Source organism: Uloborus diversus, chromosome 6, assembly GCF_026930045.1.
Source record: "Uloborus diversus isolate 005 chromosome 6, Udiv.v.3.1, whole genome shotgun sequence".
Lineage (NCBI taxonomy): Eukaryota > Metazoa > Arthropoda > Arachnida > Araneae > Uloboridae > Uloborus > Uloborus diversus.
Genome location: NC_072736.1, coordinates 71,889,444 through 71,916,663, shown reverse-complemented (window position 1 = coordinate 71,916,663; position 27,220 = coordinate 71,889,444). Strand labels below are relative to the sequence as shown.

Below are 27,220 nucleotides of genomic sequence, written 5' to 3'. Positions count from 1 at the left end.
ATTATTGTAACTACAAAAACTATTTATTATGGCTACTAAAACATATTCTAAAATGTTTGCAGTAATAAAAAATTAGTTTAACTTTAGAATTAATTTTAATGATTGAAATCATTAATATTATTGTTAATGTATGTAATAATTAAAATTATTGATAATATTAATAAGTAATACATTGATACTAATCAAATGTGATTCAGAAATTTAACTAGATGAATATATTTTTTCAGTAATGAATACAAATACCATATAACAGTACCTGTATAGAGAAATAAAACTTAAAACCACAAAAACCCAGAAAAGCCTAGAAAAACCCACAAAAACCCGGGTGGGTTGGGTTTTTGTAGAAAAACCCGGGTTTTTGCCAACCCTGGATTTAAAGAAAGAAGTATGTAGAATAATAATTTTTATTTATTTTTTGCAAGTCTGGTATGTTATTGCTTAGAAAAATCCATTTCGTCAAGCCTAAAAAATAATGTTGCATATGAAGTGAATGCAAAATTGCTAACTAATGTTTTGATTAATTTCCATAGCTGCTTGTCAAATTTGCATAAATGATGAACTTTCCAATGTTTAACTATTTTATTCTCAAAATTAGTTTTTTCAGACCCCGAAGAGCTCTTATTTTTCCTACTTTTTAGAGCTCTTCCCTTATTTTCCTACCTTTTTTCCTTTTTCTCCCTGCTTTTTCTTTCTATTGTATAGCACTTCTAATGGTGCATTGATTCTTATTTTTACAATGCCACACCAATAATTTTCTGCATGTTTCAATTTTGAAAAGCAAAAGAAACAAGCGGATCCTGAGCTTTTCATTGACTGACTACAGTAATTTCTGTAAGGATCGGCGCGGCGTCTACGTGTTTAAAAGTAAAATTTTCGTATGATTTTTTTGCCATTGCGGCGTATATGATCGACTTTTCTTTTTATCACCCAGACTTCAGTCCTACTGTTTTAAGGACACAATAAAGAAATAGATACTGGCGCATTCTGATGCAATTATTATGTTATTTACCTGTCAATTAGAAGGTTTATTTAAAGTAAATGGCTGACTGTTCAAAATATGCGGGAAAAGCCGAATTTCCTATTCGTCAATTTTTTATACAGATGATTACAAATGAAATGAAGCTCTATTTAAACAGAAAGGCAATGTAAAACCTTAAAAGGAACGTAAGGAAGCGAAAGCTGAAAAAACTGTACATTGTACAGATTTGATTGTTGTTAGTGCAAAATAAAAGCAACAGATAAAAGAATTTTGCCACAAAAAATGGACCACTTAAAAATAATCTGGGAAACTAACATTTTTCATACCTAAATATGATTATTGTTCATTCTAAATCAGAAACATGATTTTAAAATTAATAAAATTTCATTTTCTTTCCTTTCAAAGAGTGTATTTGCGGAAAAAAAAAAAAACACAGCAAACCCTAGTTGAGCAAAACCTCCCTAATTTTGGGAGACAATTCGGGAATCAATTTGAATACGAGATTCCATTTTAATTTCCTCACATTTTTACAAGTTGGGAGGATAGAGCCACAAGCAAATATGTACTGTTTTTTCTTTTTAATGGATATTTTCTACTCGGATATATCATCAATATTGAGGAGTTGCTCATCATTTTTATGTGCTGCGTTTATGGCAATGCAGCATTTTTGAACATTTAAAATTTTTATGAAAGTGTCTTATTCTAATCAGGGTTCGGCAATTATGCTGATGCAGCATATCTACTGTAAGTTATTGTACTCAGGGTGCCTGATGAAAGAGTGGGGGGGGGGGGGGGAGATATATGCAAACATTTGATGCCAGGTGCTTCCCGCTGACTCTAAATTTCATGAACAATTTCCGAATGAATATTTTTGTTCTATGGTGAGGTTGAGAGAAACTACATGCTTTCTCCCTTTTATGCACAAAGAAACATTAGTAACTGATCTTTAATAAAAATGTTATGTTACCATGCATGGATTTTTCCTTTTTTTTCCTGTGCTAAAAATTTTGGAACAAGAAGGAGGTAAAAAATCATCAAACCAAAAAAACAATATTCTTTTTTATTGCTTGATTAAAATTAAAACTGGCCCGTCATTTTGATTTTTCCTTCAGGGGTGGCTAGCGAAGGATGGATACTGAATGGAAATTTTATCTGAATACAACAAAACTGCGCAAACTTGTATAGTTAAGCATTAATTTTCGAATGCCAGGAAGTGGAGAAATTGACCCCACTGACTCCCATAAATGACATGCCTGAAACAAAAATTTATGTTGAATGCTAAAAATACATAACATAATACAAACCCTTTAGTTTACTTGTTTCGTTATTTATTTAGTTAAATTATTTGATTATAAATTTTATGTCCTATATTTAAGAACAAATTTATTTTAGTTCTGCATTTTTAGTAGTTTTCCTTTTTTTTACAAATTCAAACATCTGCCACTGTTTATGAAAGGATGCATGTCAGCTGCTGATTATTTTTAACTAAAATAATTTAATATTTGCTTTGCTTTTTGTATCATAGTTTATGACAACAGGAGCTAAAAGTGTTAGTATTTTCAAATGATAAATGGATGCTCTCGAATTGATATTTTCGTTTTTGACAAAACAAATCTTTTTCAAAAATGGTTTTATTGCCCCAAATTATGAGTTTTATTATTATTATTATTTTTTTTTGCAATCGCTATATTGCATTTTATTCTTTCACACTTAACATTTTTAATACTCTATTGTTGAAAGGTGCTTCTTTGTTTGGATTTTATTTTCATACAAGAAAATTGCCTGTCATTGTATGACGAGTGAAAATTGTTTCTACATTTGAACAAAGCCATTGCCTGTGTGGTGATATTTTGATAGTTGAAATTTTAACCCTAACATCAGTGGATTAACTCTAAACTCCAGTAGATAGCGTTCATTGTTTTAATTTTTTCATTCCCCTGAAATGACACAGTCTTACTAGTAAAACAGTTAAGTGACCGGATCAAGTTCAGCCTTGTCACGATAAAGCCTTTACCTGCATGTTACACATTACCAAAACAAATTGTCATGCTGGGGCGCGAATTTCATTGTTGAAGCACGCTGGTTACTCGATCATCGGCTATTATTTATGTGAGGGTTTTGTAATTAATATCTTTGTTCCCACCAGCTTATTTTTCATACTCATGTCTGAAAAAAGAACTGTCAGCTTCTTTCTTTCGTTTTATTTTTGCGACTCAACTTGATCTTTCATTAAATACCTTTAATACTTCAAAAGTACTGATAGTTTATTTTTGGGACAGTTTTAAATAAAAAATACTGTTAGTTTATTTTTTATTAGAAATAAAATTTACGCTAAATTTGTTTCCTCTTGACAAGTGTGTAATCTCTTCCTATAGTTTCCCACTTTTTTAAGTGTTTTTTTTTCCTACTTTTCCTATTTTTTAATTTTTGATTCCTTGTTTCGTACTTTTCCCCCCCAAAATCACTTTGGGGTCTGTTTTTTATTCCTGAAATAATCTGTCAGCAACAACGGATATATCAATGTAATTGACACCGAAAATGGTGCCCATGTCCTTATTTGAGGGTGTCCGTATGAGAGAGGTTTCTAATACATTGAGCCATTGATTGATTAATTTGTCTGCGTAAGAGTAGTGCCCGTTAGGAGTGATTTTACTGTATATATAGCTCTCACCCCCATTTAAAAATTCTGGCTATGGCCTTGCATGAACATGTACCGTATTATAAATAAGAGTTCTTCTCTTAATTGTCATAGCTAGCTTTTCTTGTTAAAGATTTAATAGTAGAAAAACTAAGTTATGCTATATAAACTACAATGTTTAACTCGAAATAAGACTAAATGTCATATTTATAAAGATTATAATATAATATTATTTATTTCCTAAACTTTATGTTTCAGCTATACTGGGCCTACATAGCATGCTAAATCAAGATCAGTTTCATTCTTCAATATTAAACAAGGGGCAAAAAATTGGAGACAGATTTGAAAGTAAGTTATTTCCTGAATCAAAGAATTTAGTTTCATTTTTATTTGTATTTTTCCTTTATTTGAAATATGTTCTGAGTTGTAACAATTTATCAGAACTTTCCAAGTTTAAAATCAAACCAACAGTATTAGTAGTTTTTGAAATTTGATTTTTGCAATGAATGCCATTTTCAGATATTTACTTTTCTTGTGATTAACAATGAAAAAACTGGTATACATTTACTATACAGTGTGTATATAAAGTCCTCATCTATTTCGTAGAAGGGATTAAAATAAAACAAAACTTCAGTGGGATATTGTTGAAATATTTTCATGTGAAACTCATACATTTTCTTCATCTAGTTGCCACCAACCAACTCAAAACTAAACTAATTTGATTCCACATGGAAATAAGCTCCATCGATATCTCTGCACATCTCAAAATGCTTTGCTGCTTTGCAGAAAACATCTTTGAATATTCGGGGAGTAATCTGTGTCACTGCTTGTGAGATGCGATTTCTCAAATCTCTCAACCAAGTTTTCAATTCTTTAGCAATACACGAGAGATTTGATGAAGCCCTAAGCGAAAAAATCCAGTTGCATTAAATCTGGAGATCTTGGATATGAAGTTTTACAATCAGGATACGTTCTTCTATATTCATCATTATTCTGTATCTGCAATATAAAAGTTTTCCAACCATTAAATCACAAAAAATAGATAGGGACTTTATGTACACCCTCTATTTGTTTTGGTATCTAGTTAGGGATTTTATTTATTTTAACAAATCAGCTTATGCATAAAAGCGAAGTCTTTTATTACTTCTATTTCTTTTGTGAATCAATATTACTTCTACATTTAAACATTGACTCAATTATTGCATTATTTTATATATATATGTTAAAAAAATCTTAACTTAAGAAACTTATTTTAAAGGTGTTGTCCATGCAACAAAGCCCAAGGTTTTGCCTTTGGAACCTGATAATGATACTGATGTTGACAAAACACTCAAACAAGTGGAAAATAATGATGCAACTTTGAAGAAATTGAATTGGAATAATATTAAGGTAAAAGATACTATGTTTGAAATTAATTTCATGATTATTTCAAAGCTTAGAACTGCATTTCATGTTGTTCTATATATGAAACCGATTTTTGAAAGCGTCTTAGTATTTATTTTTTATATTATCTGTGGCAACTACCTTGAAACTTGCAGAGTTTGTAGCATTATTTAAAAAAATTTCTATTCAGTAAACCTTGATTTCTTTGTTGAGCACAATCATTACATATTTCTATGGGCAAAATTTTTCTGAAGTATTAACAATTTGCATTTTTGCAAAAATTGAGGAAAATGTTTTCTTGAACTAGTCTAATAAATAGAGCCTTATGTGATATGTTTGTAAGAAGCTCACGTCAAGAGAGTTACTTAAAAAAAATTACGCATAAGGTCACCGTATAATTCAAATAGTTTATGAAAGAATGTTTTTTTAGAGTACTGTGAGATTCAGCCCATTTTTATCAACTACTAGATGGCAGAAAGCAATTCATATTTGAATGTCTTTTAGTTATCTCATAAAAACATGCTTGTGTTGGTGCTAATGAATGTATTTGTTATGTATTAAATGTAAATCAAGTGTTTGATGTTAAAATTGAGTCTAATTTATATTTTTAGAAATGAATAGTGTCAGTTATGTTTTTGGAAATTATAGTGGCTAATCTTGGATTTTTAATTGCATCAAATCTTTTTGTTGTTACTCCTGCCTTTTTCAGCTTTTAAAATGTGATTTGTGGTTTTACCAGGTTATATTTAAAATAGACGTGAGATGCCACATCAATGATATAACATAGATGATGCATTGGTTTAAGAAACTGTTTTTTTTAACCATCAATGCTTAAAGAAACATTGATTTATTTTTTAAAAATACCATAAACTTCCGATTATCCTCTAACAGATTGTCTGCGATACAATCAGGAAAATGTATTTTCACAGTAAGAAGCAAAAAACAATGGCTGTCCCCCCTCTCCTCGGAAAATTGTCAAGTTAATCCTATAGTGGCTTTCGTTTTATTTATTTCTTGATATATTTATTTTTTGCACTTTCTTCATCGTACATGCACTTGTTCTTTATTGATAAGTTCTGTTATGCAAAAAGACAAGACATTTTTACTGTACTGCATACATTTTCAATGTGCAAGGTACTATGTATCAATACAACCATGTTTTTGTGGAAGCAAAATTTTTACCTTTCTTGTCCCTTGTTTAAGCCTTTTGCGGTTTGTCCGCAATTTTTGTTTTCCGCTGCACCTGTGCCACCCAATTCCGGGAGTTATCAAAGGTTTATTGTACATCTGATTGCACATATAGTAACCTCTGACAAATTTCCTCTAGTGTTGGAGAATTATTTTACACTGGCCATGTTTATGAATTTATTACTTAGAGTTTTTTTGAGCTCTTGAAAGCTGTTAGTTGGCTCCTTGGCCAACTGATCCACTTGCCCTCATTTCTGGAAGGTGTATGGAATTATTTTGAAACTTGAATCCGTTACATGGCTGACATTTTTTAAATATTTTTTTTAGTTAAAAAACTTGTATTTTAGTTTTTACATAATGCTAGAAAGCTTTAATGCCTGTCCTTTAATATTTTTGCAAGCATTATATTTGTTATGTTTGTTTAAATAGATGTAAGAATATCATTTTTAAATGAAATTATGGTTTTAAATTTTAATATATTACGACGATAATTGCTTCCATTTTGTTAATTATTTATCTAGTTTATTAATAGTCATTACCTACATGATTATAAAACTTGAAAATTTATTCTTTTTTAGAATATATCTAGAGAAAAAATGAAGAGACTTTTTGAAGGACTGAAAACCAATGCTCATTTGGAATTCCTGAGCCTAGCCAATGTCAATTTATATGATGCGAGTGCTGAGGTATGCAAGCAATATGAAGTTTAAAATCAATTTGATATTTATCTTCAATTGTATGCATTTTTATTACGATTTGTCCATGAAAATTTGTATTGCTTGAAAGTTTTTCAAAACTATTTTTATATTATGAAATGTAGGTATTGGTGGAAGCATTGAAACAGAATAAAGCTTTGTTATCATTGAATGTTGAATCGAATTATCTTACTGGGAGTATGCTTAGAGATCTTATTGATGCACTTCTGACAAACCAAACTATGTTGGAGTTCAGGGCTGCCAATCAAGTTAGTATACTAGTCTTAATCTACTCAGAATCTAACTTTTATACATTTTTATGAATTGAACCCGTTTTAATTGCAGTTCCCATTTGCATGTTGTTAAGAAGCATCAATTTATAAATGGTAGTTTTTGTTTATTTTTCTAGAGTGAAACTGACAAAGTTTGTACTTTTTTTAATGTCATCAACAACAAAAGGTCTCATGAAAACTGGAAAAGCCTGAAGCGTAATTTATGTTCTAAAAAAATCAAATTCAACTATGTATGCTTTTATATGACAACTTGATCTTTTTCAAAATAAGCTACTACTTGCAACATTAAATTTATCACTCTTGAAGGGGGAAAAAAGTTTAAACAAAATTCATGTTGGAAAAATTTCCAACATAGCAGAGTTGCAGCTTCATCGTTTAAAACAAACATAAAGCATTTATACAACAGTAACATATTTATTAAAAACAACTGTAACGTAAATAAAAGGCAGCATATTAGCAATTCAGAATCTCAATCACCAACAAAACACAGAAATGCCTCTTCTTATATAGTGAAACTAATTTACATACATGAGGCAATAATGTTCTTCTTGAAGATTTTAAACAATGCCCAAAAATAATATATACCAACATATCAGCCCCATCGGGCATTTGAAATAAAGTTCATGTATATATACATTTTTTTTTTACATTACAAAAATTTTACTCACAATCCATTTTAATTTTTCTTTACTTAATGGTTTAGTAAGAAAATCAGCTTCATTGAGCTTTGAGTTTACATATTTTAACTTAAATTCATTATTCATGAACATCTCTCGAATGAATTGATAACTAATGTCAATGTGTTTCGTTTTTACGTTTTCTGGGTGATTTTTAGTAAAATATATTGTTGCTTGGTTATCGCAGCACTGTTCTGGTATGAAATCTGTAGGTACTAAATTAAGCTCCTTAAGTATTTTAGCATACCAGATTAACTCTTTTACACTTTCCGATAATGTTATGAACTCCGACTCCATTGTACTTAAAGCAATGCATTTTTGCTTAAATGATTTCCATTGAAATGGTACATTATCAACAGAAACTAAGTATCCCCCGGCGGAATATCGATTTGTCAATTTACTTCCCCAGTTAGCATCAGAATAACTTTTTAAAGTAATTTCTTTAATTTTAGATAAATTAATTTTATAATTTTTTGTTCGAAATACATAATTCTATATATCTTCTACTATCAGCCAATGATTATAGGTATAACCATTATTTGATTGTGACATCAGATTTACAGCTAAGGAAATATCAAATCTTGTTCTATTAGGTAAGAACGATAGACATCCTATTAAAGTTCTATAAGGAAACTTTTTCATAATTTCATTTTCACATATATCTTTCTCCTCAACTTTGCTAAATATAATTTGAAACATTCGAATACCTCATTTTTATTCTTAATTACATAAACTGTAGCATAACGCGAATAGTCGTCAATTACTGACAAAAAGTAGCGATTCCCCCCGTATGAATTGACAGGTGCGGGACCCCATAAATCCATATAGACCTTATCCAAAACTTGATTCGTCAACCTATCATAGTTTCTATTAAGGGAATGTCTAGTTGATTTAGTTACATTGCAAATTCCGCAAGAATTTAAATTACCTTTAATGTCCCCTATTCCTTTTACGCAATTAAGATTGCTCATTGATTTTAACAAGGGTACGTTAACATGACCGAAACGTCTATGAATTAAATTTACATCTACTTTAACATGATAATTTTCAATACTATCAACTTCAGTTATGCGACATTCAGGTAAACCATAAACAATGTACAATTTGTTAACTCGATTTATAGTAAAAAAATACTCATTATTTTCATTATACACAATTATTTTATCATTTCCCCAATTTATTCTATATCCTGCCAAATCTAAGTTAGCTCCCCCGATTAAATTACGTCTCATATTAGGGGCGTAATATACATTTAACAATTTAACTTTCACGAAATGATTCCTATCGTGAATGTAAAAAATAATATTACCTATTCCCAGGACTTCGGACTCGCAATTCTTATCACCAATCAAAGCTTTAGTGGGTGATTTCAAAGTTCTATAATTTTCGAACCATGATTTTTCAAAACAAAAATGTGAAGTTAATGCACTGTCCAGCAAGAATTCGTCCAATTTTAAATGTTCTTTTCTTGTACTTGTTGATTGAATTTCTAAATTATCTTCTTTAGAGTTACATTCTGCTTCGCTGTAAAACATACCTTTCGTATTCTTTTCGTCATCAGGAAACTTTCAGCGTTAGTTGTTGAATTTGTTTTTCCCGTAATTTCTTCTATGTTGATTCGTTTGATAGCCACTTGCGTTTCTTCCTTCGGTTTTAGAATTATTTGGGTTCTTCACTTTGCCCAGCACTGCTCCATTGTTTTTACAGTCAGTTTTACCAGTTCTTGGCTCACCATTAAATTTCTGAAGTTGCTTCTGTTCCGATGAAAATGTGTTTTCTACATGATGAAGTCCGTTATCTTTTTGCTTCTGTTGAATTCTACCAGATTCTGCAATCAACTGTGATTCAAGCTTGTCAGCGGTAAATTCTCCATCTTCAAGACGATACAAATACTGAACGAGATTTTCGTATTCAGCAGGTAACCTTCTTATCATTTGAAAACAAGTCAGTAATTCCGGAATTTCGAATCCAGCATCTTTAACTTCAGTACGTTTTTCTGCTAGTCTTTTGCAGTAAAATCCAATTGTTTCTTCATCTGGTTTAAACCAAATTTCATAAAATTCATCGATCAAACCGGCTATTCTCGCTCTCGAAGTTGGTTCAAAGTTCGTTTTGAGAATATTCCATGCTTCTTTGCCATCGTTAGTTTGTGCTATTAAAGGTTGAAACAGTCTTTCGATACTTTGATAAATTGAAGTGTATGACCGAATTTTTCTTAAATTAAAGTCTCTAGTCTCTTGGGTAGTTCAGGTTTTCCATCTATAAACTCCCAACAGTTCCGATCCATAAGAAGAACTTTCATATCTACCTTCCATGTAGAATAGTTTCTTGGGTTTAACTTCGGAAAGGAATTTAAAATAAGCAATTGTTTCTCGAAATCCATTTTCAGACGTGAAAAGAAAGAATTCAGTTCAAATACTACACTTCGGCCCCATTCTTAACAGCTCCGTGTTGAAAAGGCTTCAGAAGTCAATAGCAGTTTTTTTAGAAACTGCTTAGTGTCGGGTCCATGACCAATGTTGGAAAAATTTCCAACATAGCAGAGTTGCAGCTTCATCGTTTAAAACAAACATAAAGCATTTATACAGCAGTTACATATTTATTAAAAACAAATATAACGTAAATAAAAGGCAGCATACTAGCAATTCAGAATCTCAATCACCAACAAAACACAGAAATGCCTCTTCTTATATAGTGAAACTAATTTACATACATGAGGCAATAATGTTCTTCTTGAAGATTTTAAACAATGCCCGAAAATAATATATACCAACAATTCATTATCACTGCAATTTAAAATATGTGGCAATTAGTGTATACATTTCAAAATGTCAATGAAATTTGCTTATGTCAGTGTACATTATTTTATTGTTTTGCAGTATTCATTACATTATTCTCTTAATAGTAAATTTAAAAGCATGACTTAAACTACATTGAACTAGTTTCCTCTCATCTTTGTCTAGTGTTTAATTTGAAACAGCTGTTATCTATATGAAATTATTTTCAAATGAATGAAGTCCTAAGTAGTTTATTACAAATCAAAATCTTAGATAGCAGCATATATTACTAAAGTAAAGCTGCTCTCCTGGGTATGTTTTCAAACTCTCATTTCTCTTAATTGCTTTGTATAATTTGCTGTTATGTATTTGTTTTGCCTGGTTCTAAACTGCAGGCAATGAAATGTTAAAATTCTACAAATTTTGTATTTAAATACATTTATTCTGTATGTCTGACTGCGATAAATGAATTATGGCACTTTTTAGACAATCTAAATGAATAGCATATGGAAATTTGGTGTAGCCACGAGCAGGCACGACAAGAGGCCATGTCAGCTTGGTTAGAAACTAGGGGTTCGGGCCTTGGGGGGCGGGAGGGCTCGGGGACACTGATGCAAAAAAAAAAAAAAAAAAAAAAAAAGAGGAAGAAAGAAAAAGGCAGGAAAACTCTGAATAAGAGGAAACATAAAGATTAAGTAAAATTTACTCTTTTAATATTTACTGTTACGGCACAAAAATAGTGAATTGTTTTCTAGTAAGCAGTTATGATTTTTTTCTTTTTCTCTCTACTTTTTTTTCTTTTTTTCACTTTCTTTTTCTTTTCCCTCTCTTTTTTCTTTTTTCCCCTGGTTTTTTTCTTTCCTCCTTTTCTTTTCTTTTTTGATGGGCGGGAGGGTCCCGGCGGCATAACTGACAAGGGGCCTGCCTTGGCCCTCTGCGGCCCTGGCCATGAGGGACAGCACACGTACTTACACGTTTTCAACATTAAACTTTTAAAATTTGTTTTGTCACTTTTCGTAAAATTAGACCAATCTATTGAATGAAAATAAAACAGCATGATAGCTATGTGGCATTGCCTATTATAGAGTTTTATATTTCGTGAAAAAATGTTTTTGAAGGAAAAATACAGGCTACTGATCTTTTGTATTTTTCAGAAGCATTCCCCAGTTTAAGTCAATCTTCATCAGTTCCCCTATCACTTTAGAATGCATGCATTACAAAATTTGAGTGATTATAAAAGCTAAGATAGTTTATTTTCTTTATGACAAGATGATGTCATGACAAGAATGAGCTTCTCGGTGACATAGTGTTTCAGACCTAACAGATCTTTGATCAGATTGTACCTCATATAAATTCATTCTGGACTAGGTATGCATTTTGAATTCAGTCTCACATGATATTGTCTTGGCGGCATTAATGTGACCTTGGAATATTTTTGTTCAACACTTGGTGTATGTTATTAGTTTTAAATTTAATGTAGATTTCCTTTTATGGATTATCAAACATTGTAAGCAAACATTCTAAAACGTTATTCTGTGATTCCTTTATTAGGGATGCACTGATAAGCAAATAGACCATTTAACATTTAACGATTGAAAAATAATTGAGTAAACGTTAATTGAGTAACTAATCGGCAGTCAATTAATTACAAGGGTAATGATTTTTAATTTTACCATTTTCCCCATCACAATCCCACAGCCTCTTCCTTTAATCAGTCCCTGCTTGGCAATGGATAAGTAGGTTTTTAAGTATTTTAATTAGGCATCACAGGTTTTTAGTTCTATTTGAAGACTAATTTTGAAAATCTTGCAAGAAAATCAGTACTGTCTGTTTTAAGGTGTATGATTTTAGGTCATTGATTCTCACTAAAAATAAAATGGCAATTATACCATTATTTTCACCTGGAAAGTCGCCCGTCAAGGTATGACGGGTGAAAATTGCTTCTACATTTGAGCAAAGCCATTGCATGCTTGGTGATGTTTTGTTAGTTGAAATTGTAACCCTAACTCCAGTGGATTAACTCTTAACTCCAGTAGGTAGCGTTCATTGTTGACCATTTTTTCGTTTCTTCATTCCCCTGAAATGACACAGTCTTACCAGTAAAACCGTTAAGTTACCGGATCCAGTTCAGCCTTGTCACAATAAAGCCTTTCCCTGCATGTTAAACCTTACTAAAACATATTATCAAATTATCATGCCGTGTCGCAAGCTTCATTGTTGAAACTCGCAGGTTACTTGATCATTGGCTATTATATATATGAGGATTAGTATGGATAGAAGTTTGCCAGTATCTTTTGTATTCTTAAAAATTCTGCAAATTATTTCAGAGTCCTGCCACTCTTGGAAACAAAATTGAAATGGAAATAACGAAATTGATTGAAGAAAATAAAACATTATTGAGGCTTGGTTTATCTTTTGATGTCCCAGATGCCCGTGTGAGGATTACTGACCATTTACAGAAGAATCAGGACCGCAGTAAGTTTTTTTTTTGCAGTAATTTTAGCATTAGAGAGGAAAAGTATTTTATGTTTTGTCTTGTCTTGTTTTCTGAAGCTTTATGCAATTTTGTATAATTTTGCAATTATTAAATTATTTATTATGGAAAACTTATGTTGATTGAAAAAGATATTTATGGAGATTCTTATTTAGATATCTAACACTCTTTTAAAATAAAATTTGAAATGACTTTTTTGTCTTGATCAAAAGATTTTTCGAGTTCTTATATTGTTTGCTTTATTCCAACAAACCATCGCAACTACATCCAGGCCTACCATCAGTAGTATTAAAAAATGAATCTTCAAATCCTCCAATGATTTGAAGCAAAGATCTCCCACTAGAAATGGAAAAAAAAAAGAGTAGGAGAATTGTATCCAAAAAAAAGAGCAACTTCAGTTTTTAGGTGTACTTAATTGGCATTTTCAAAATTTCATACATTCAAAGATGTTAAATTAGGTTGTAAAATTGGTTTAATTTCAATTTGCAAAAGTTTGAACATCTTATATTTTTTTCTTTCTAAGTAAGTCTTGACCGATTATCTCTGTTACTTAATACAATGACCAAGTTTATGTTCGAAAATCATCAATGTAAAGGACAGGGAAGTGCCTTAAGTTTCTTGAAAATAGAGTTGGAAACTTACACCGATGAAAGCGAGACAATGTGAAGACATTTCATTGTAAAAGGTAATTTTTCTGTATCAATTGACTTATAAGGTGTGAACCATTCACAATCGATCTGAAAACTGTAAATACTGCTTATAAACTATAAAAAATAAATTTGTCTAAGTGTTTTAAAATGTTTTTACATTGATTTAAATTCAGTAACTTTGTTTCTGCCTAAAAAAAAGTGTAAGTGAAAAGTGCTTAGTTAGTGCTTCAAGAACACTGGTAATTTTTTTTTTTTTTTTGGAGCAAAGTTAGCTTATTGTGTTGATTGAATATTGTAATTCTAACAATGATTGAAGCATTGATAGCATTTGTAACAGACTGGTGAACAAAACTTAAAACAAAGACAAAATCGAGCTATAACTGAAAGTTCTTATCAAAGAAAACGTACATACAAGTGATTTTTATATTAAGAGCATTGGCGTTCAAAAAAAAAGCATTTTTAAAAATTTTTGGCCATGAACTATTTATAAAAAAAATCTTCAAATTAAATATGTTTTAATTTTCTCTATTCTTTTGTAAGGGTTGTAGGGAATGATTTACTACAATGTTTGAATAGTAAATGCTCTGATTTAAACTTTTTTTACAACTAATTTTATCAAACTTTTAGTTTTTTTTAATTCAAATGAATTTTTTTCTTTTCATGAAGTGATTTCATAATTTATCTATTTTTTCCTTCCAGTTCGTTTGAGGAGAATCGGAACCGAGATTTGAGTGCCATTTCATTGGTACATGAAGATAGAAGAGAAAGAACACCATGACTGTTCTGTAATGTGTTGCATATTTTTTCCTTTTGTACAGTAGAATCAGAAATATTTTTTTTAAATATTTTGTGTGTTGATGAAAACATATTTCATAAAGACACATCTCATAAAATACAGTATTTTAGCTCAAACAGATGCTTACTGCACATTCTTTATCAATGAGATGTAGTCTCCTCAAAAGATTAGTAATGTCATCTATTCTATTATATTCAGAATTTATTTCATGAATATTTTCAGCTATTTTATGTAGCTACAACTTACTGGTTTAAGGAGTGTGGTTTGTTACAATACTCCTCTCTCTCTCTCTTTTTTTTCTATTTTCCTATTTTTTTTTCTTTTTTGGAGTGCTACATGGAGTGTGTTGAGATTTTCCCTAAGAGGAACTGATGTAGCTTGAACAAGATTATTGAAAACTCTTCTTCTCAAGTTGACTTTTCATGCAAAGTTATCTGTTTATTTGAGTATTTTAGAACCTGACCTTAGCTTCAAAAGAACATCTTTTGTATTGATATGACATGTATTTTAAAAGCTGTTGCTTAAAAAAACGAGTATTCAATATAATCTCAGTATTTAAAGTAATGTTTCTGTTAACAATTATCTGCTTATTAAAAACACAATATTTTCAACAAGTGCTTCAGAAAAAAATGTAACAAAAATGTTTAATAATAGCATTTCAGCTAGAATGGTAAAACATATTGTGTTATAAGATTTGGAATAAAAATTTAAGCACAAAGTATGAAATGCATTTTAAATGAAATGTTGCAGAGGTAATGTGGCGTTCAATGAATTTTATCTAATTTTTATTGTTTATTGTGTTTATAGCTCTAAAAGATCTATTATTGTGATTGTATATATTTCATAACTAAATTTTTGCATTGCAAATGCTTTTTAGAATTAAAAATTATAGATACTAAAGTTTTTTTTTGTATTTTCAGATTAAAATTTTATGAACTGATTTTTCAAAAATTTGTTATTCTTTTTAAAATGTTTATTTTAAAGTAGACTTTTTAATTTCTTCTGTAGTTTTCCCAAATTCTTGCAGGGCTTTATAAATTCTTTTATACCAACATTTTTGCCAGCTATTTTTAATCAAAAGACAATTTCAATGAATAAGTTAATGAATTTAAATAACCTACTTCATTGTGAGCATTTATCTGTTTTATGAAATGGTTCGTATTCGCTTTATTTATTATGCATCTTTATCATACCATGCTTTTTAGAGCTATTTTATGAATTAATTTTCTAATTCTATATTTAAAATTTAATGAAGTGATGTTTAAAATGTGCATGTTTCTAATTTAATATCGTTAGAATTTTACATATGTTGATGAGTTCCATTTGAAGGAATAAAATTTCTTATAAAAAAGGTTTACTTTTGTATTTATGGCGAAATATTTATTAAATAAAGTTTTTGTCACAAGTATTGAAGCTCAACATTTTGTTTATTATATAATGTAGGATGTAGTGTGAAGATTTTGTAAATTTATGTGCTTTTGCTATCATGCACTGCCAGCTCAATGTCATGTTATTTCAAGAATCAGTCCATGACAATTTGTCCTGTTGCTTTTTGTAATTTTTCAAAGAAGCGATCTGTAAAAACTGAAAATACATAAAAAATAAAGTTCCATATTGTGTGTCATTATTGAAGTAGAGTTAATTACATTTTAATTTTATAATTTTTCTTTTCCACTTAATAAAATTAATAATGTATACACAAAATACACTGCCTGCTCAGTTATACCAGCAAATTTAGTGCAGTTGCCGATATGTAATCTCTGTCATTCTTTGTTCACAATCTTATACCAAATCAACAATTATTGAATCAGTTTTATGTATGAAAATAACTGTTACCGAATTTTTTCATACCTTAAGAATGCTTGTCAAAAAAGTTTGCTGTGTTGAGATTTTAACCTAGGTATGCATGGAGGCATTTCTTGCCCTTAATGATAGCCTATCTGTTTTTTTTTCTGTTTGACAGCATTTTTTTTCTGCATTCTTAAATAAAGGAATCTACCAAAATTATGTAAAATATGGAAAAAAATGTAAGTTCACATCAGTAGTTTTCATTTTCCTGAAAACAATTACAGTGAAACTTTGGTTACTGGACATGTATATAATTCAACTATGCCGGTAAGTCGACATTTATTTTGTATGGTTGGCCCAGTGCTAATTTCAATGGCAGAAAACCTCTCTAACTTGACACCCATTTGCAGGAACCCATATAAGTTGACATCCAATTGCTATTCGAATTCAATTTTTGCTAACAACATTCTTTCATATTGACCTTTTCTCAGAATTTTACCCTGCGGTTTCTCGGTCAGTCAATCCTTTTTTGGAAAACTCTTTTAGAGAATTCCATCTTTTATTACGGTAGTCAGCCACCACACTCTGTGCTGTTAGTGCAATTCTGGAAGGAAAGGGTAGGATAAATGTACCCAGGGGGGTCTTATAGAGAAAGAAGGCACTATGACATTTTTTTCAAGTGTGAGCAGACCTTTTTCTGTTTAACAGACCTACTAACAGAAAGCTTTTATAGCGTTTCAAAAATAATGGATTTCTTCCTCATGGTATTCAAATAATGTTAGTAATTTTATTGTATACTTTTCAAAAATGGAAAACAAAAACCAAAGAAAATTTATTTACTGGAATTAATTTCTGTATGAGAATTAAAAACGTAAAACTTCAGTAAGTAGACATGTTTTCATGTTCTTTTGTGGTGTCAAGTTATCAAGGTTTCACTGCACCTAAAATGGGGCTTCGCCCTTCTCGTTTTGCTCATCACCCCCCTCCCCCAATTCTAATATTTTAAAATATTTATGTACTTAGAACTTAACTTGCATGGGAGCTTACAAGAGCTCAGCTCAAGTTTTTTTCTTTTTCAATTTTGTGTCAATTTTTGCACATTAGACATCGTTCAAACTTTTTATAAATAAAGCACTAAGAACAGAGGATCTCAAAGTTTTTTTGACCATGACCCACACCTAAAATGCTGATGACCTCTGAATTGGGTGATATACAATTCATTCGTAGGAACACGAATTCATTTCCTTGTAGCTAAACCAGAGCCAATGTAATAAACTTCTATCCTGAGAAGCCTTATTACATTGGCTGGAAAAAACGTTTTAACTAGAAGAGAGGGAAAAATGGTTTTTAATGTAAAAAGGTTATCTTTGAAAGTCTAAACAATTCACAACTTATTCTCTTATAATTTATTCATCCTAGTGGGTTGTGCGCTGCACATTGGGAAATATGCTTAGAAGCAGAGAAGTGTAACTGGTAAAATTAAAAATTTTGAGATAATTACTCATAGTACAAATGGTAGGAGAAAATCTCATTTGTTTTAAATCAGGAATAGTAATAAGGCACTGTTACACAATAGGATTTCAAAACTACACAAACAGGGTTTAACTTGGCACATGTTTTACTCAAAAAGCAAAGTCCATTCACATCTCTTTGTTAATCCCTGCCTCAAATAAAAATAAGTTATGAAGCTGTGCGCCTTGGGCAATTCTTTTGTTAGAAATTAAACCTATACAATTAACGTACTTGATTTATGTTCTCTTTCTGAAGCTAAGCTTTCTCTTTTCAACATTATTACAGAGTGGAATGTATAAATATTACAAAGTTCATGTAACATTTTCCCCGATATTTTAATACATTTTAAAAACATTTAAAACTTTACCAAAAAATGGCCCTGGCAAAACTTTTTGGACAGACCCCAAATAAAATGGAGGTGGGAACAAAGAGTGCATAATGTTTGAGCATTGGAAAGTATAGCAGTTCAAGTTCCACATCTATGTATTGTTGTAAAGACATACTTAAAATTTAATACCCGGTTCAACAAATTCAAGAAGTATTTTTGTATTCATTTGAAAGTTTCAATTTTTAGCATTTGAACTAACCAAAATGTGGATTTGTTAAGTATCCATATTGCTCATGTAGTTGAGAATCCAATATTGCTTCTACTTCAGAATTCCATATAATATGTTTTGATTCCATGCTTATGAATGTTATTTTATTAGAACTTTGAAACAAAAAAATCCTTAACGAAATGCAATTAGACTTAAGAATTCAACTTAATTTTTTTCTAGTGACCCACTAAAGAAGTTAGCCGACTTAAAGAGTGCATATGGTACTGTACTCAGAAATATTGACTTTGTTTTTCATGTAAGATGTATGCTTAAGAACTAAAAAAATTTTTTGGAAGTTTTGTATTTTAATAATTGTTTGATTAGTTTTTGATTGTTTTGAGAAATTCCTATTTTTTCATTGAAATACTAGTCTTACTTTTTTTGAAAAAGTGTCCTACTTTTTTTTGCAAAAATGTCCTACTTTTCCCACTAGAAAAAAAGAAGTATCATTAACCGAAAGTGGAATGTTAAAAGATTGCTGCACAATGAGGTCGTTTCTGAAATTTTAAAAGTATTTTTTTTCTGAAAAAGCATGATTAAAAACATAGGTTTTGACCTTTTTAAAAATAATTTGACAAAGTTTACTATTTTAAAAAAAATATTTAAATCGGTGCGCAGACTCAATTTCATTTTTTACGCTTCTGCGCATGACACCATAAATGATGAACTTCCATTCACTGTTGCCATTAGTGCAGAGCGCAATATTTAATTTACTTCTTCATTTTAGTGTACTGGCAACGATACGGTCGATAGCAAGCGTAGAGCACAATATTTAATTCGCTTCTGAATTATCATAACGTGGAAACGCGGTAGACAGCAAGCGTAAGCATTCAGTGCGGAGGTGGAATGATCGCTTAAGTTCATCATTTGTGACGTCGTAAAGACCACGCCTTGTATGAAAAATCGGACATTTAAAAAAAAATAATTAAAAAAATAACTGTTGGGGAAAATAAAAGTATTTCCTGGGTCCGTGTTATTTTGCTTGCTCATTCTATGAACTTCAGTGACTAAAAGTTGTACTTTTGACTGAAGGAAGCTACTCCGTTACAGCAAAACGCTTATTTACGCATAACCTGTGGCAGCGGAAAAAAGTTAAATAAAAAGGCTGAACTAAAAGTACTTTATTTTCAACAAGTAATTCACTGAACGTTAGTAAAACTTTTAATGCAGAAAAAAAGGTGGTGGGGGGGGGGGGGAAGGTTTCATATTTTCAAAGTTGTTTAAGAAAAAAAGGTTTTCGGGATTCCGAATTTGGGGTCTCATATTGTACGTAATGGTGAATTACTTTCCATAGTGGACACATTTGAGGCTAGCAAACAATCATCAAGCAAGAATAGTAGTTGGATGAAGAATCTTGACAGCTGAGTTTATCGGAATTATTAGAAATTTTTTTATGCAGTAAACTAATAAAACGTATAGGAAAAAACAGAAAGAACACTATTGTACACTATAAAACATTTGGTGACACTATAAGAAAATACCACAACGTTAAATCGCACAAATTTGTTGAGAACTGCATACATTTAAAGTAACGTAAAGTAACAACGTCTAAAAAGCACAAAATCGCAGATTACTGCAGTAATCTGCGAATTTGTGCTTTTTAGACGTTGTTACTTCACGTTACTTTACTGTTCAGCACAAAGGTATTTATTTATCGTACTGCATACATTTGTTTCGGGGTTACAAGGAACTTCTTTTTAATATAAAAGAGGTGAGCTTATGGATGAAAAGACATCTGAAAAATGTAAAAAATTTTCCCCTTTTGTCGGGAGTCTTTTGCATTGAAAAAAAAAAGAACCGTTTTCAAAATTGCTCTAAAAAGTGAAAAATAATTTCATTCTTTAAACACCATCGATAACACTTTTAAACTTAATTTTTGAAGTTGGCGCAAAAACAAAAAGTAAAATCCAGTGAAACTATGCTTCATCCAAAAAAGTTAGGAACGAAACATTTATATCGTTATTCAAATATGCTATCATCAGTGGCGAATACAGTCGGCTGGCAACCGGCCATTTGTCCGGTGTGCCGGTCATGCTTCGGGCTGATCAACTAACAACAAAATCTTTCGGGCCTGTCTACTAACAGCAAAATGTAAATTTTGCGCGCATGTGTTTAGAATAACGCAAATGCACAAAACACAACCTCAAGCTCCTCTTTACGCATGGGCTAAAGCTTGCGGGTGGAGGGAGACAGGGCCGTCACCAAGAGAGGGGGGGGGGGATTTCAGAAATGGGGCTGACAAGGACCTGATTACCACACAGGTTGCCTAGGCCTGGGGCCCATGTTTCTAAGGGGACCCACATTTTTTAAAGAATTATGCATAGCATTGCAACGATATGAAAAATACATATATTTTTTAAAAAATAAAAAATTAAGACTTATTAATTGGAAAAAAACTTATTTAAAGGGGAATTTTTAATCATTCTGCCAGTAACGAATTCACTTGGTCACGATTATGAGGGAGTCCAAAGGGGATTCATAAATACACATAAGTGATTTATACAAAGTTGTGTGATTAGACAAAGAGGCTTCCAAAGTGCTTCGTGCTTTAAAAATGTAAATCAAATACTGCATAGTCTTCAGGGGGCCTCCAAATTAATGTGGGCCTAGGGCCTCACTTTTAGTTAGTCCGACCCTGGAGCTGCTATAAAAAAAAAAAAAAAAAAAAAAAAAAAAATCGGGGAAACCTTAGCGGTTGTTAAAATTTAAAATACTTATGGTCTCTTTGACGCTTTTATTTATAAATGACAATGCACAATTGCTATAAAATGCAACTTACAACAAGGGCCGACGTGAGGTCATTGTCAGCTTAATGGGAGAATAGGGGCCCGGCTCGGAATTGAACTCGTGCAGAGTATAAAATATGCTAATGGTGAAAGGTGTAGAAGGAGGCTTGTGAAAAAATTGACCTTTGTCATTTTTTTCCCGGATCCGCTTTTGCTCTCGGCGACCCTGATTGTAACAACTGGAATAAAAGTGACAAAATATTTTTTTCCGTAAAATATTTTAAAAAATGCAATCTTAAAATACCATTGAGGAGCATGAAAGGCTCCATTACTCATGACATTAGATCTCTTGACATTAAGATTACCAAATCAAAGGCCAAAGGCCGCCGAAATGTGAGTTTCAAACATCTTTTGACGAAACAAAGTATTCTGTACGCTGTACAAACTCGCGGTTTCGGGTCCCTATGTTTAAAAAGAAAATAAGTTGATAAAAACCAATGTCGAAAGAATTCCAATGGTCCCCAGAACCTCCCCCCCCCTCCTAATATCATCGAAGATCGTGTAAAATTTAAAATTTTGGGCTTCAATTTTGAATAACTTCATAATCTTACAGCCGAATCCACTCCCGCCATAACATGGAATTCCAGTTTCGCAAATTTGCTGGAGGAAAGTGCTCGAACCTCTCCCATTTTTTTTAGCATTCCCAAAGATGATCTAAAACGGTTTTAAATTAACAGTATGAAAAATTTTCTAGGAAATTACCCGGTCCCCTCCTCTCTCTTGGCATCATCAATGAAGAACGTTTCAAGTCTCGTTTTTAGTGCTTCAATTTCGAAATTTTCCGGCGTGAGCCTCCTGAAAACTTCTTTTGCTAACATCACTGAAGGTCAGCAAACATTTCGTTTTTGGAACTTTTGAGTAAATGCCGGTGCCTTAGTATTTACCAAAAAAGGCTTTTAAGACTTCAATTTGAAAATTTTCTGGTGGATGACCTCGGAATCTATCTCGACTTAAAATCATCAAAGATCTTCTAAAACTGCGTTTTCTGAGCTGATATATGTATTTTTAAATCGCTCTTCGTACCATATACAAGAAGATAATGTAAAATTCTGTTTTTGGATTTCCACTTTTGAAAAATTGCAGCAGGAGAAACCCTGAACCTACGCTCTCCTATCATCACCAAATATTGCATAAATTGTGTCTTTAAGACAACAATTTCAAAAATTTAATGGGGGAGAGGCCCCCCCCGGACCCCCTATTTCAGACTCAATGTTAATCTTTCCATTAAGTTGATATTGCTAATACTTTAATGACTCCCAGAAGCCAGAAAGCTAATTCCACTCTCTCTCTCTCTCTCTCTCTCTCTTTGTATTGATACATGTGTTTGAAAAAAAAATTAAGGGGCTGCCAAACTCGTGCTCGACCCCTCCCACCAGGTTTTTGACCTCGCATCGAGTCTGGGGGTCATCAGGGTGTGGCAGTATAAAAAAGGGAATGTTTTTGACATGGTCCAGTAATGTATGTTTGTGTCGAGGGACCCATCACGTTCTAAGACGGCCCTAGTCTTTCACCCATGAACATCGCTAGATCAGTTCCATATAACAGGGCAATTAAGTTACTTGTTATGACTGAAGAAAAGGACATACTAGCCAAGTAGTGTTATTATTACGAAAGTATTCAATCAAGTTCCGGGCATTATAAAAATACTTAAAAATGGACAATTACAATCACAATGTTCCACAAAAAAAGGTTTAGCTAATATTGTATCAATTTGTTCACCATTAAAGCGCAGAAGTGTTCCTATCTGTTATATTTTGTTTAAATAAAACATATGCAGTTGTTAAGAATAATTTCCTCATATTTAATGATATCCCAATCGTTAGGTAAAATTTAATATCTGCAAAAGCTATGGGGCCGCTACATCTCCTAATGCCAGGGGCCGATTTTTTCAACCAATCCGCTACTGGCTGTCATCAATGCATAATATATGTGGTAATGAAGAAACTAGGTCTGGTTAAATTTATAGTTGTAATTGAGTTATGGTTGTGAATGATCTTATCTATCGTTTTTGCGCCAACTTCAAAAATTATGTTAAAAAGTAAGTACCACCAAAAGTATTATCGATGGTGTTTAAAGAATAAAATTATTTTTCACTTTTTACCCGACTGCGCGTGCGCGACGCAAAGAAGGGTAATGGGTAGTAGTAAGGGGAAGGGTTTGGGGTGTAGAGTAGCAGGCCTCCACGTGGTGCACCCTGGGTTACGCTAAATCTGCTACAGCCTTCGCCATTTCTTTGCAGTCATTTCTCCTGTGAGAAGTCATCTAACTTGAAAGTTTCAGGCTATCTCTTTAAATGGATTAGTGACTTCTTATCACAGAGGTTCATAAATGTCAAATTTGGAAATTCTCGTTCTGGCTACGGGCAAACCAGGCAAGGCCTTCCTCAAGGCTCAGTTTTAAGTCCAGCTCTATTTAATAGCATGATAGATGACCTTTTAAGCTTCCTTGACAAAGCTGTTCCTGAGATTCACTGCTTCATGCTGATGCCCTCGTCATATGGTCAACTGGCTCTGATATCCCTGCCTTGGAGGGAATCCTTAATAAAGCCCTTGAAGCATGAACCCTGGAAAACGAGTTCAAGATAAATTCTGAAAAGACCGGGGTTCCGTGATTCAGAAAGGAATTGGCACCGACTGTTGATCCTTCTATTCTGCTTTTGAATTTATGATTTGTGTTATCTGTGTACGGTTATAAAATTATTTCAACGGTGTAGTTTTTCAGTAGTACTTAATAACATTCTAAACTACTGGGCTTATACATTTTTCTTTTTAGTTTTTTTGGTTTTTACGCAGTCGGGGTTTTTTGTTTTTATTTAATAATTTTTTATTAGAGCAATTTTGAAGTCGGTTCTATTACTTTTTTTCAAAATGTTTTATTTCATTCTTTTTAGTGTAAATGTAGGTATTTCAGTAAAAGTAAGAAGTTACCATCAGGAAACTTCACCTTATTTTTTTCATAAAAATGCTCCATACTAAAAAAAAAAAAAACTATAAGCACGCCTTAAACTTTTAGCGATCGGCACTAAAAAATTGTCTTTGTTTTCTCTCTGGAATTCATTTGTGTGTTAATTTAATAACAACCATTTAAACATTACGCTTTCCCTAACTAATTTTCGTTTCACAGCAACAAGTTGCTTGTGATGCAATCCTGTATAGTTAAGGCAAACCTAACCTGGTAGTATTGTGAAGGGTAAGCAGATCCTGATCACTGCATCACCTCGCTTCCAGGTTAGGTTTACCCCCACTATGGAGCAATGACACTGAAGAAACTTGATGCTTGCTTCAGAGAAACCTTTATTCAAAATTATCATTAAAATTACTATTAATGTTACTGTTATATGACACCAAACTTTAATAACAATGTGTTTCATATTTAATCATTTAATAGGGAAATTGCATGAAATTTACTGTTTTTTCCCATAACTTTTTTTCTAAGGAACAAATATGGTCAAACAAAGTAATGAGACCTAATTTGACCCATCCCCTATGCATTAAAAAAGGAATCATCCAAATCGGTTCACTAGGAGACGCTGTGAGTGAGGGGAAAAAAAACATACATACGGTATGAACTGATAACCGCCTCCATTTTGAAGTCGGTTAAAAAGGTTTCATTGTCTTCCCAAACCACGTGTACGCAGTTCTCTGCAAATTTGTGCGATTTAACATTATGGTACTGTTTGACCACAGATTGTATGGAATTGGCAAACAGCCATTTCAGGCGATTCCATCTAGTACAGTAAAAATAGGGGTCGGACCCAAACATAAAAAAAAAAAAAAAAAAAAAAAAGCTAAACTTGGTGCAAATTGTTTATTACCCTCCCAATAAGAGCAGGTAAAAAGTCCCACCCCATTGTGAGTCGGGTTTTGGAATGGAGGGCATCTAAAAATTGCTGTTTTGGGTATTTCTCCAGAATTTTTAGAGTAAATTTAAAGTGAGGATATTATGTTTTACTAAATTTAAAAGCATGAAATTAAAGGTGTTTGACCCCCAAGAGGGATGACATAACCCACCAATGCTACAGAACCCCCTATCCCCGTAAAACGAAGCAGTACCCCCGAACCCCCCTCCATACATTTCATATGGAAACATTATTTTACGCTAAGTTAAAGTTAGAAATCGAGTGTGTCCATTTTCCAAGATCGATGATGCACCTCCTCTCAAAGCTACAGCACCCCCCCCCCTCCGCCAAATAAAATAAATCCTCACCCCCCTTTTTATTTCAAGTAGAAGTATTATTTCATGCAAATCAAAAATGCATTAAATCAGGAGTCCACCCCATAAGAACAGTAGCTCACCTCCCAAAACGAAATTATATACTAAAATATTATCCTCCCCCCACCCCCTCTAATGGTGCACATTTGATTAAATGGCCAGAAAAATTACGCTGAGCTGTTTTTTGCTTTCATATGATTTCTCCTAAGCTTGTAACAAAAAGTCTTCGTTATCAAGATGTTTTTTGGAATCTAGATCCTCAGCAAAATCGTTATTGTTACAGCTATGTCTAACACAGTTTGTGCATATGATTGAGCACTTCACTCCATTTTCAGACTTTTCAAACATTCTTTATATCCAATGAACTCCTCAGAGCAAGCACAAGATTTGGGACGCAGAAAGTCTTCTAGAGCAGAAGGCTTGACTGTTGTAGTGGGACGCAGATTATATTTCTGTGGTGCTTTCTTTGTAACCATCAAAAATGACATTAGCTTTCCCATACTTACAAATTACCTATACACTGCATTGCTGGCATATTTCCTTGAAGCTTACAGATCATTACCAAACATATGATCAAGCAGATATCTTCCATCTATTACATATGAGGCAGTGATAAGCAAAGAGAAGCAAGTGGCAAAATTAAACATTTGCTACAACCAGTACAATAATGGTTGGTAAACCTATCCTCTATCTTGAGGCAAGAGGTGGTACTAGTAGACCTGGTAGTTGCTTCTATACAGCATGATTTAGAAAAGAAAATTAATGAAAGCCTACCTAGGATCTTATCTTTAAAAGCGTTTTATTCAAAACTTGAAAATGTCCACTTACATCCCTTTGCTTCTCACGACTGCCTCATATATGACAACAGCTGTTCGTTCTCTGATGGTGGATGAACCTTTTGCTTCAGATAATAGCAGTTTAACGATACAAGCTTTCTTTCCTTCTGAAACCAGATTCATCGAATACTGATGGAGGATCAGCGCATAACCCGTACCAGAAGTTTTAAGCAATTTGTTATTCCATCTTTACTGTTCATACCATTCGGTGTAAAAGATGGTTTGGCCTTACACATCTTTACAGATAGTAACTACTCTCGTAACAGAAGCAAAGACATAAATGTTTACCTCCTTTACAAAGAAATGCCACAAAATTTTTTGCCTTCAATATCCTTTGATGTTACTACCCGAACGTTAATGGTCTCATCGCAACTGAACTTATCATCAGCGGGCAATACTACTACCAACTTAAGAGGGAAGAAACTTCTGGGGGCTTTAGAAACGGATTGTGATTTCCAAACTAGGAGACAAAAAAGTGTAAATATTTAGCATTCTATTGTTGTATTGCTCATTCTCTCATCAAGACTTGTTCTATCGTTGAATCACTACAGCTTCTAGACCACCTGAATTTGTCACTGATTTAGATCGTTGGATAGCTGATGTTTTAGCTGATGTTTGATGTGATCAATTTTTTTTTTTTATCGCATAATGTTCTCAAAAGTTTGAGATAGTGTTGAAAGTATATGTCCGCATATTTAGCATAATTCACATAACCAGCTGCATAAAAGAGAGGTAGCTCGGTGTTTGCAATTGAGAACCCCCACCGACTTAGAGACTGCAGAATTGCAGCATTGCCCGTCTCACTATTGGCAATTTCGTTTTGTCCCCCCTTTACGGTGATGGCAAAAGATTGTAGAATGGTTGAAGTAAGTTAATCAAGAAGAAGTAGGGAAACTTTGGTCAATTTGGACTTTTTTTAT

General features: G+C 32.3%; 1 protein-coding gene across 1 annotated transcript in view; it reads left to right on the top strand.

Annotated features, from left to right (window-relative positions):
* LOC129225201 (tropomodulin-like) overlaps window positions 1-16,194 on the top strand; it is a 30,328-nt gene extending 14,134 nt beyond the window's left edge. The window contains exons 5-10 of the mRNA XM_054859766.1: window positions 3,876-3,965; window positions 4,876-5,006; window positions 6,767-6,874; window positions 7,009-7,152; window positions 12,958-13,105; window positions 14,474-16,194. Coding sequence (XP_054715741.1) covers window positions 3,876-3,965; window positions 4,876-5,006; window positions 6,767-6,874; window positions 7,009-7,152; window positions 12,958-13,105; window positions 14,474-14,505 — 653 coding nt within the window. The 3' untranslated portion in view covers window positions 14,506-16,194. The remainder of the gene's footprint in view (window positions 1-3,875; window positions 3,966-4,875; window positions 5,007-6,766; window positions 6,875-7,008; window positions 7,153-12,957; window positions 13,106-14,473) is intronic.
* Window positions 16,195-27,220: the final 11,026 nt, after the last annotated feature.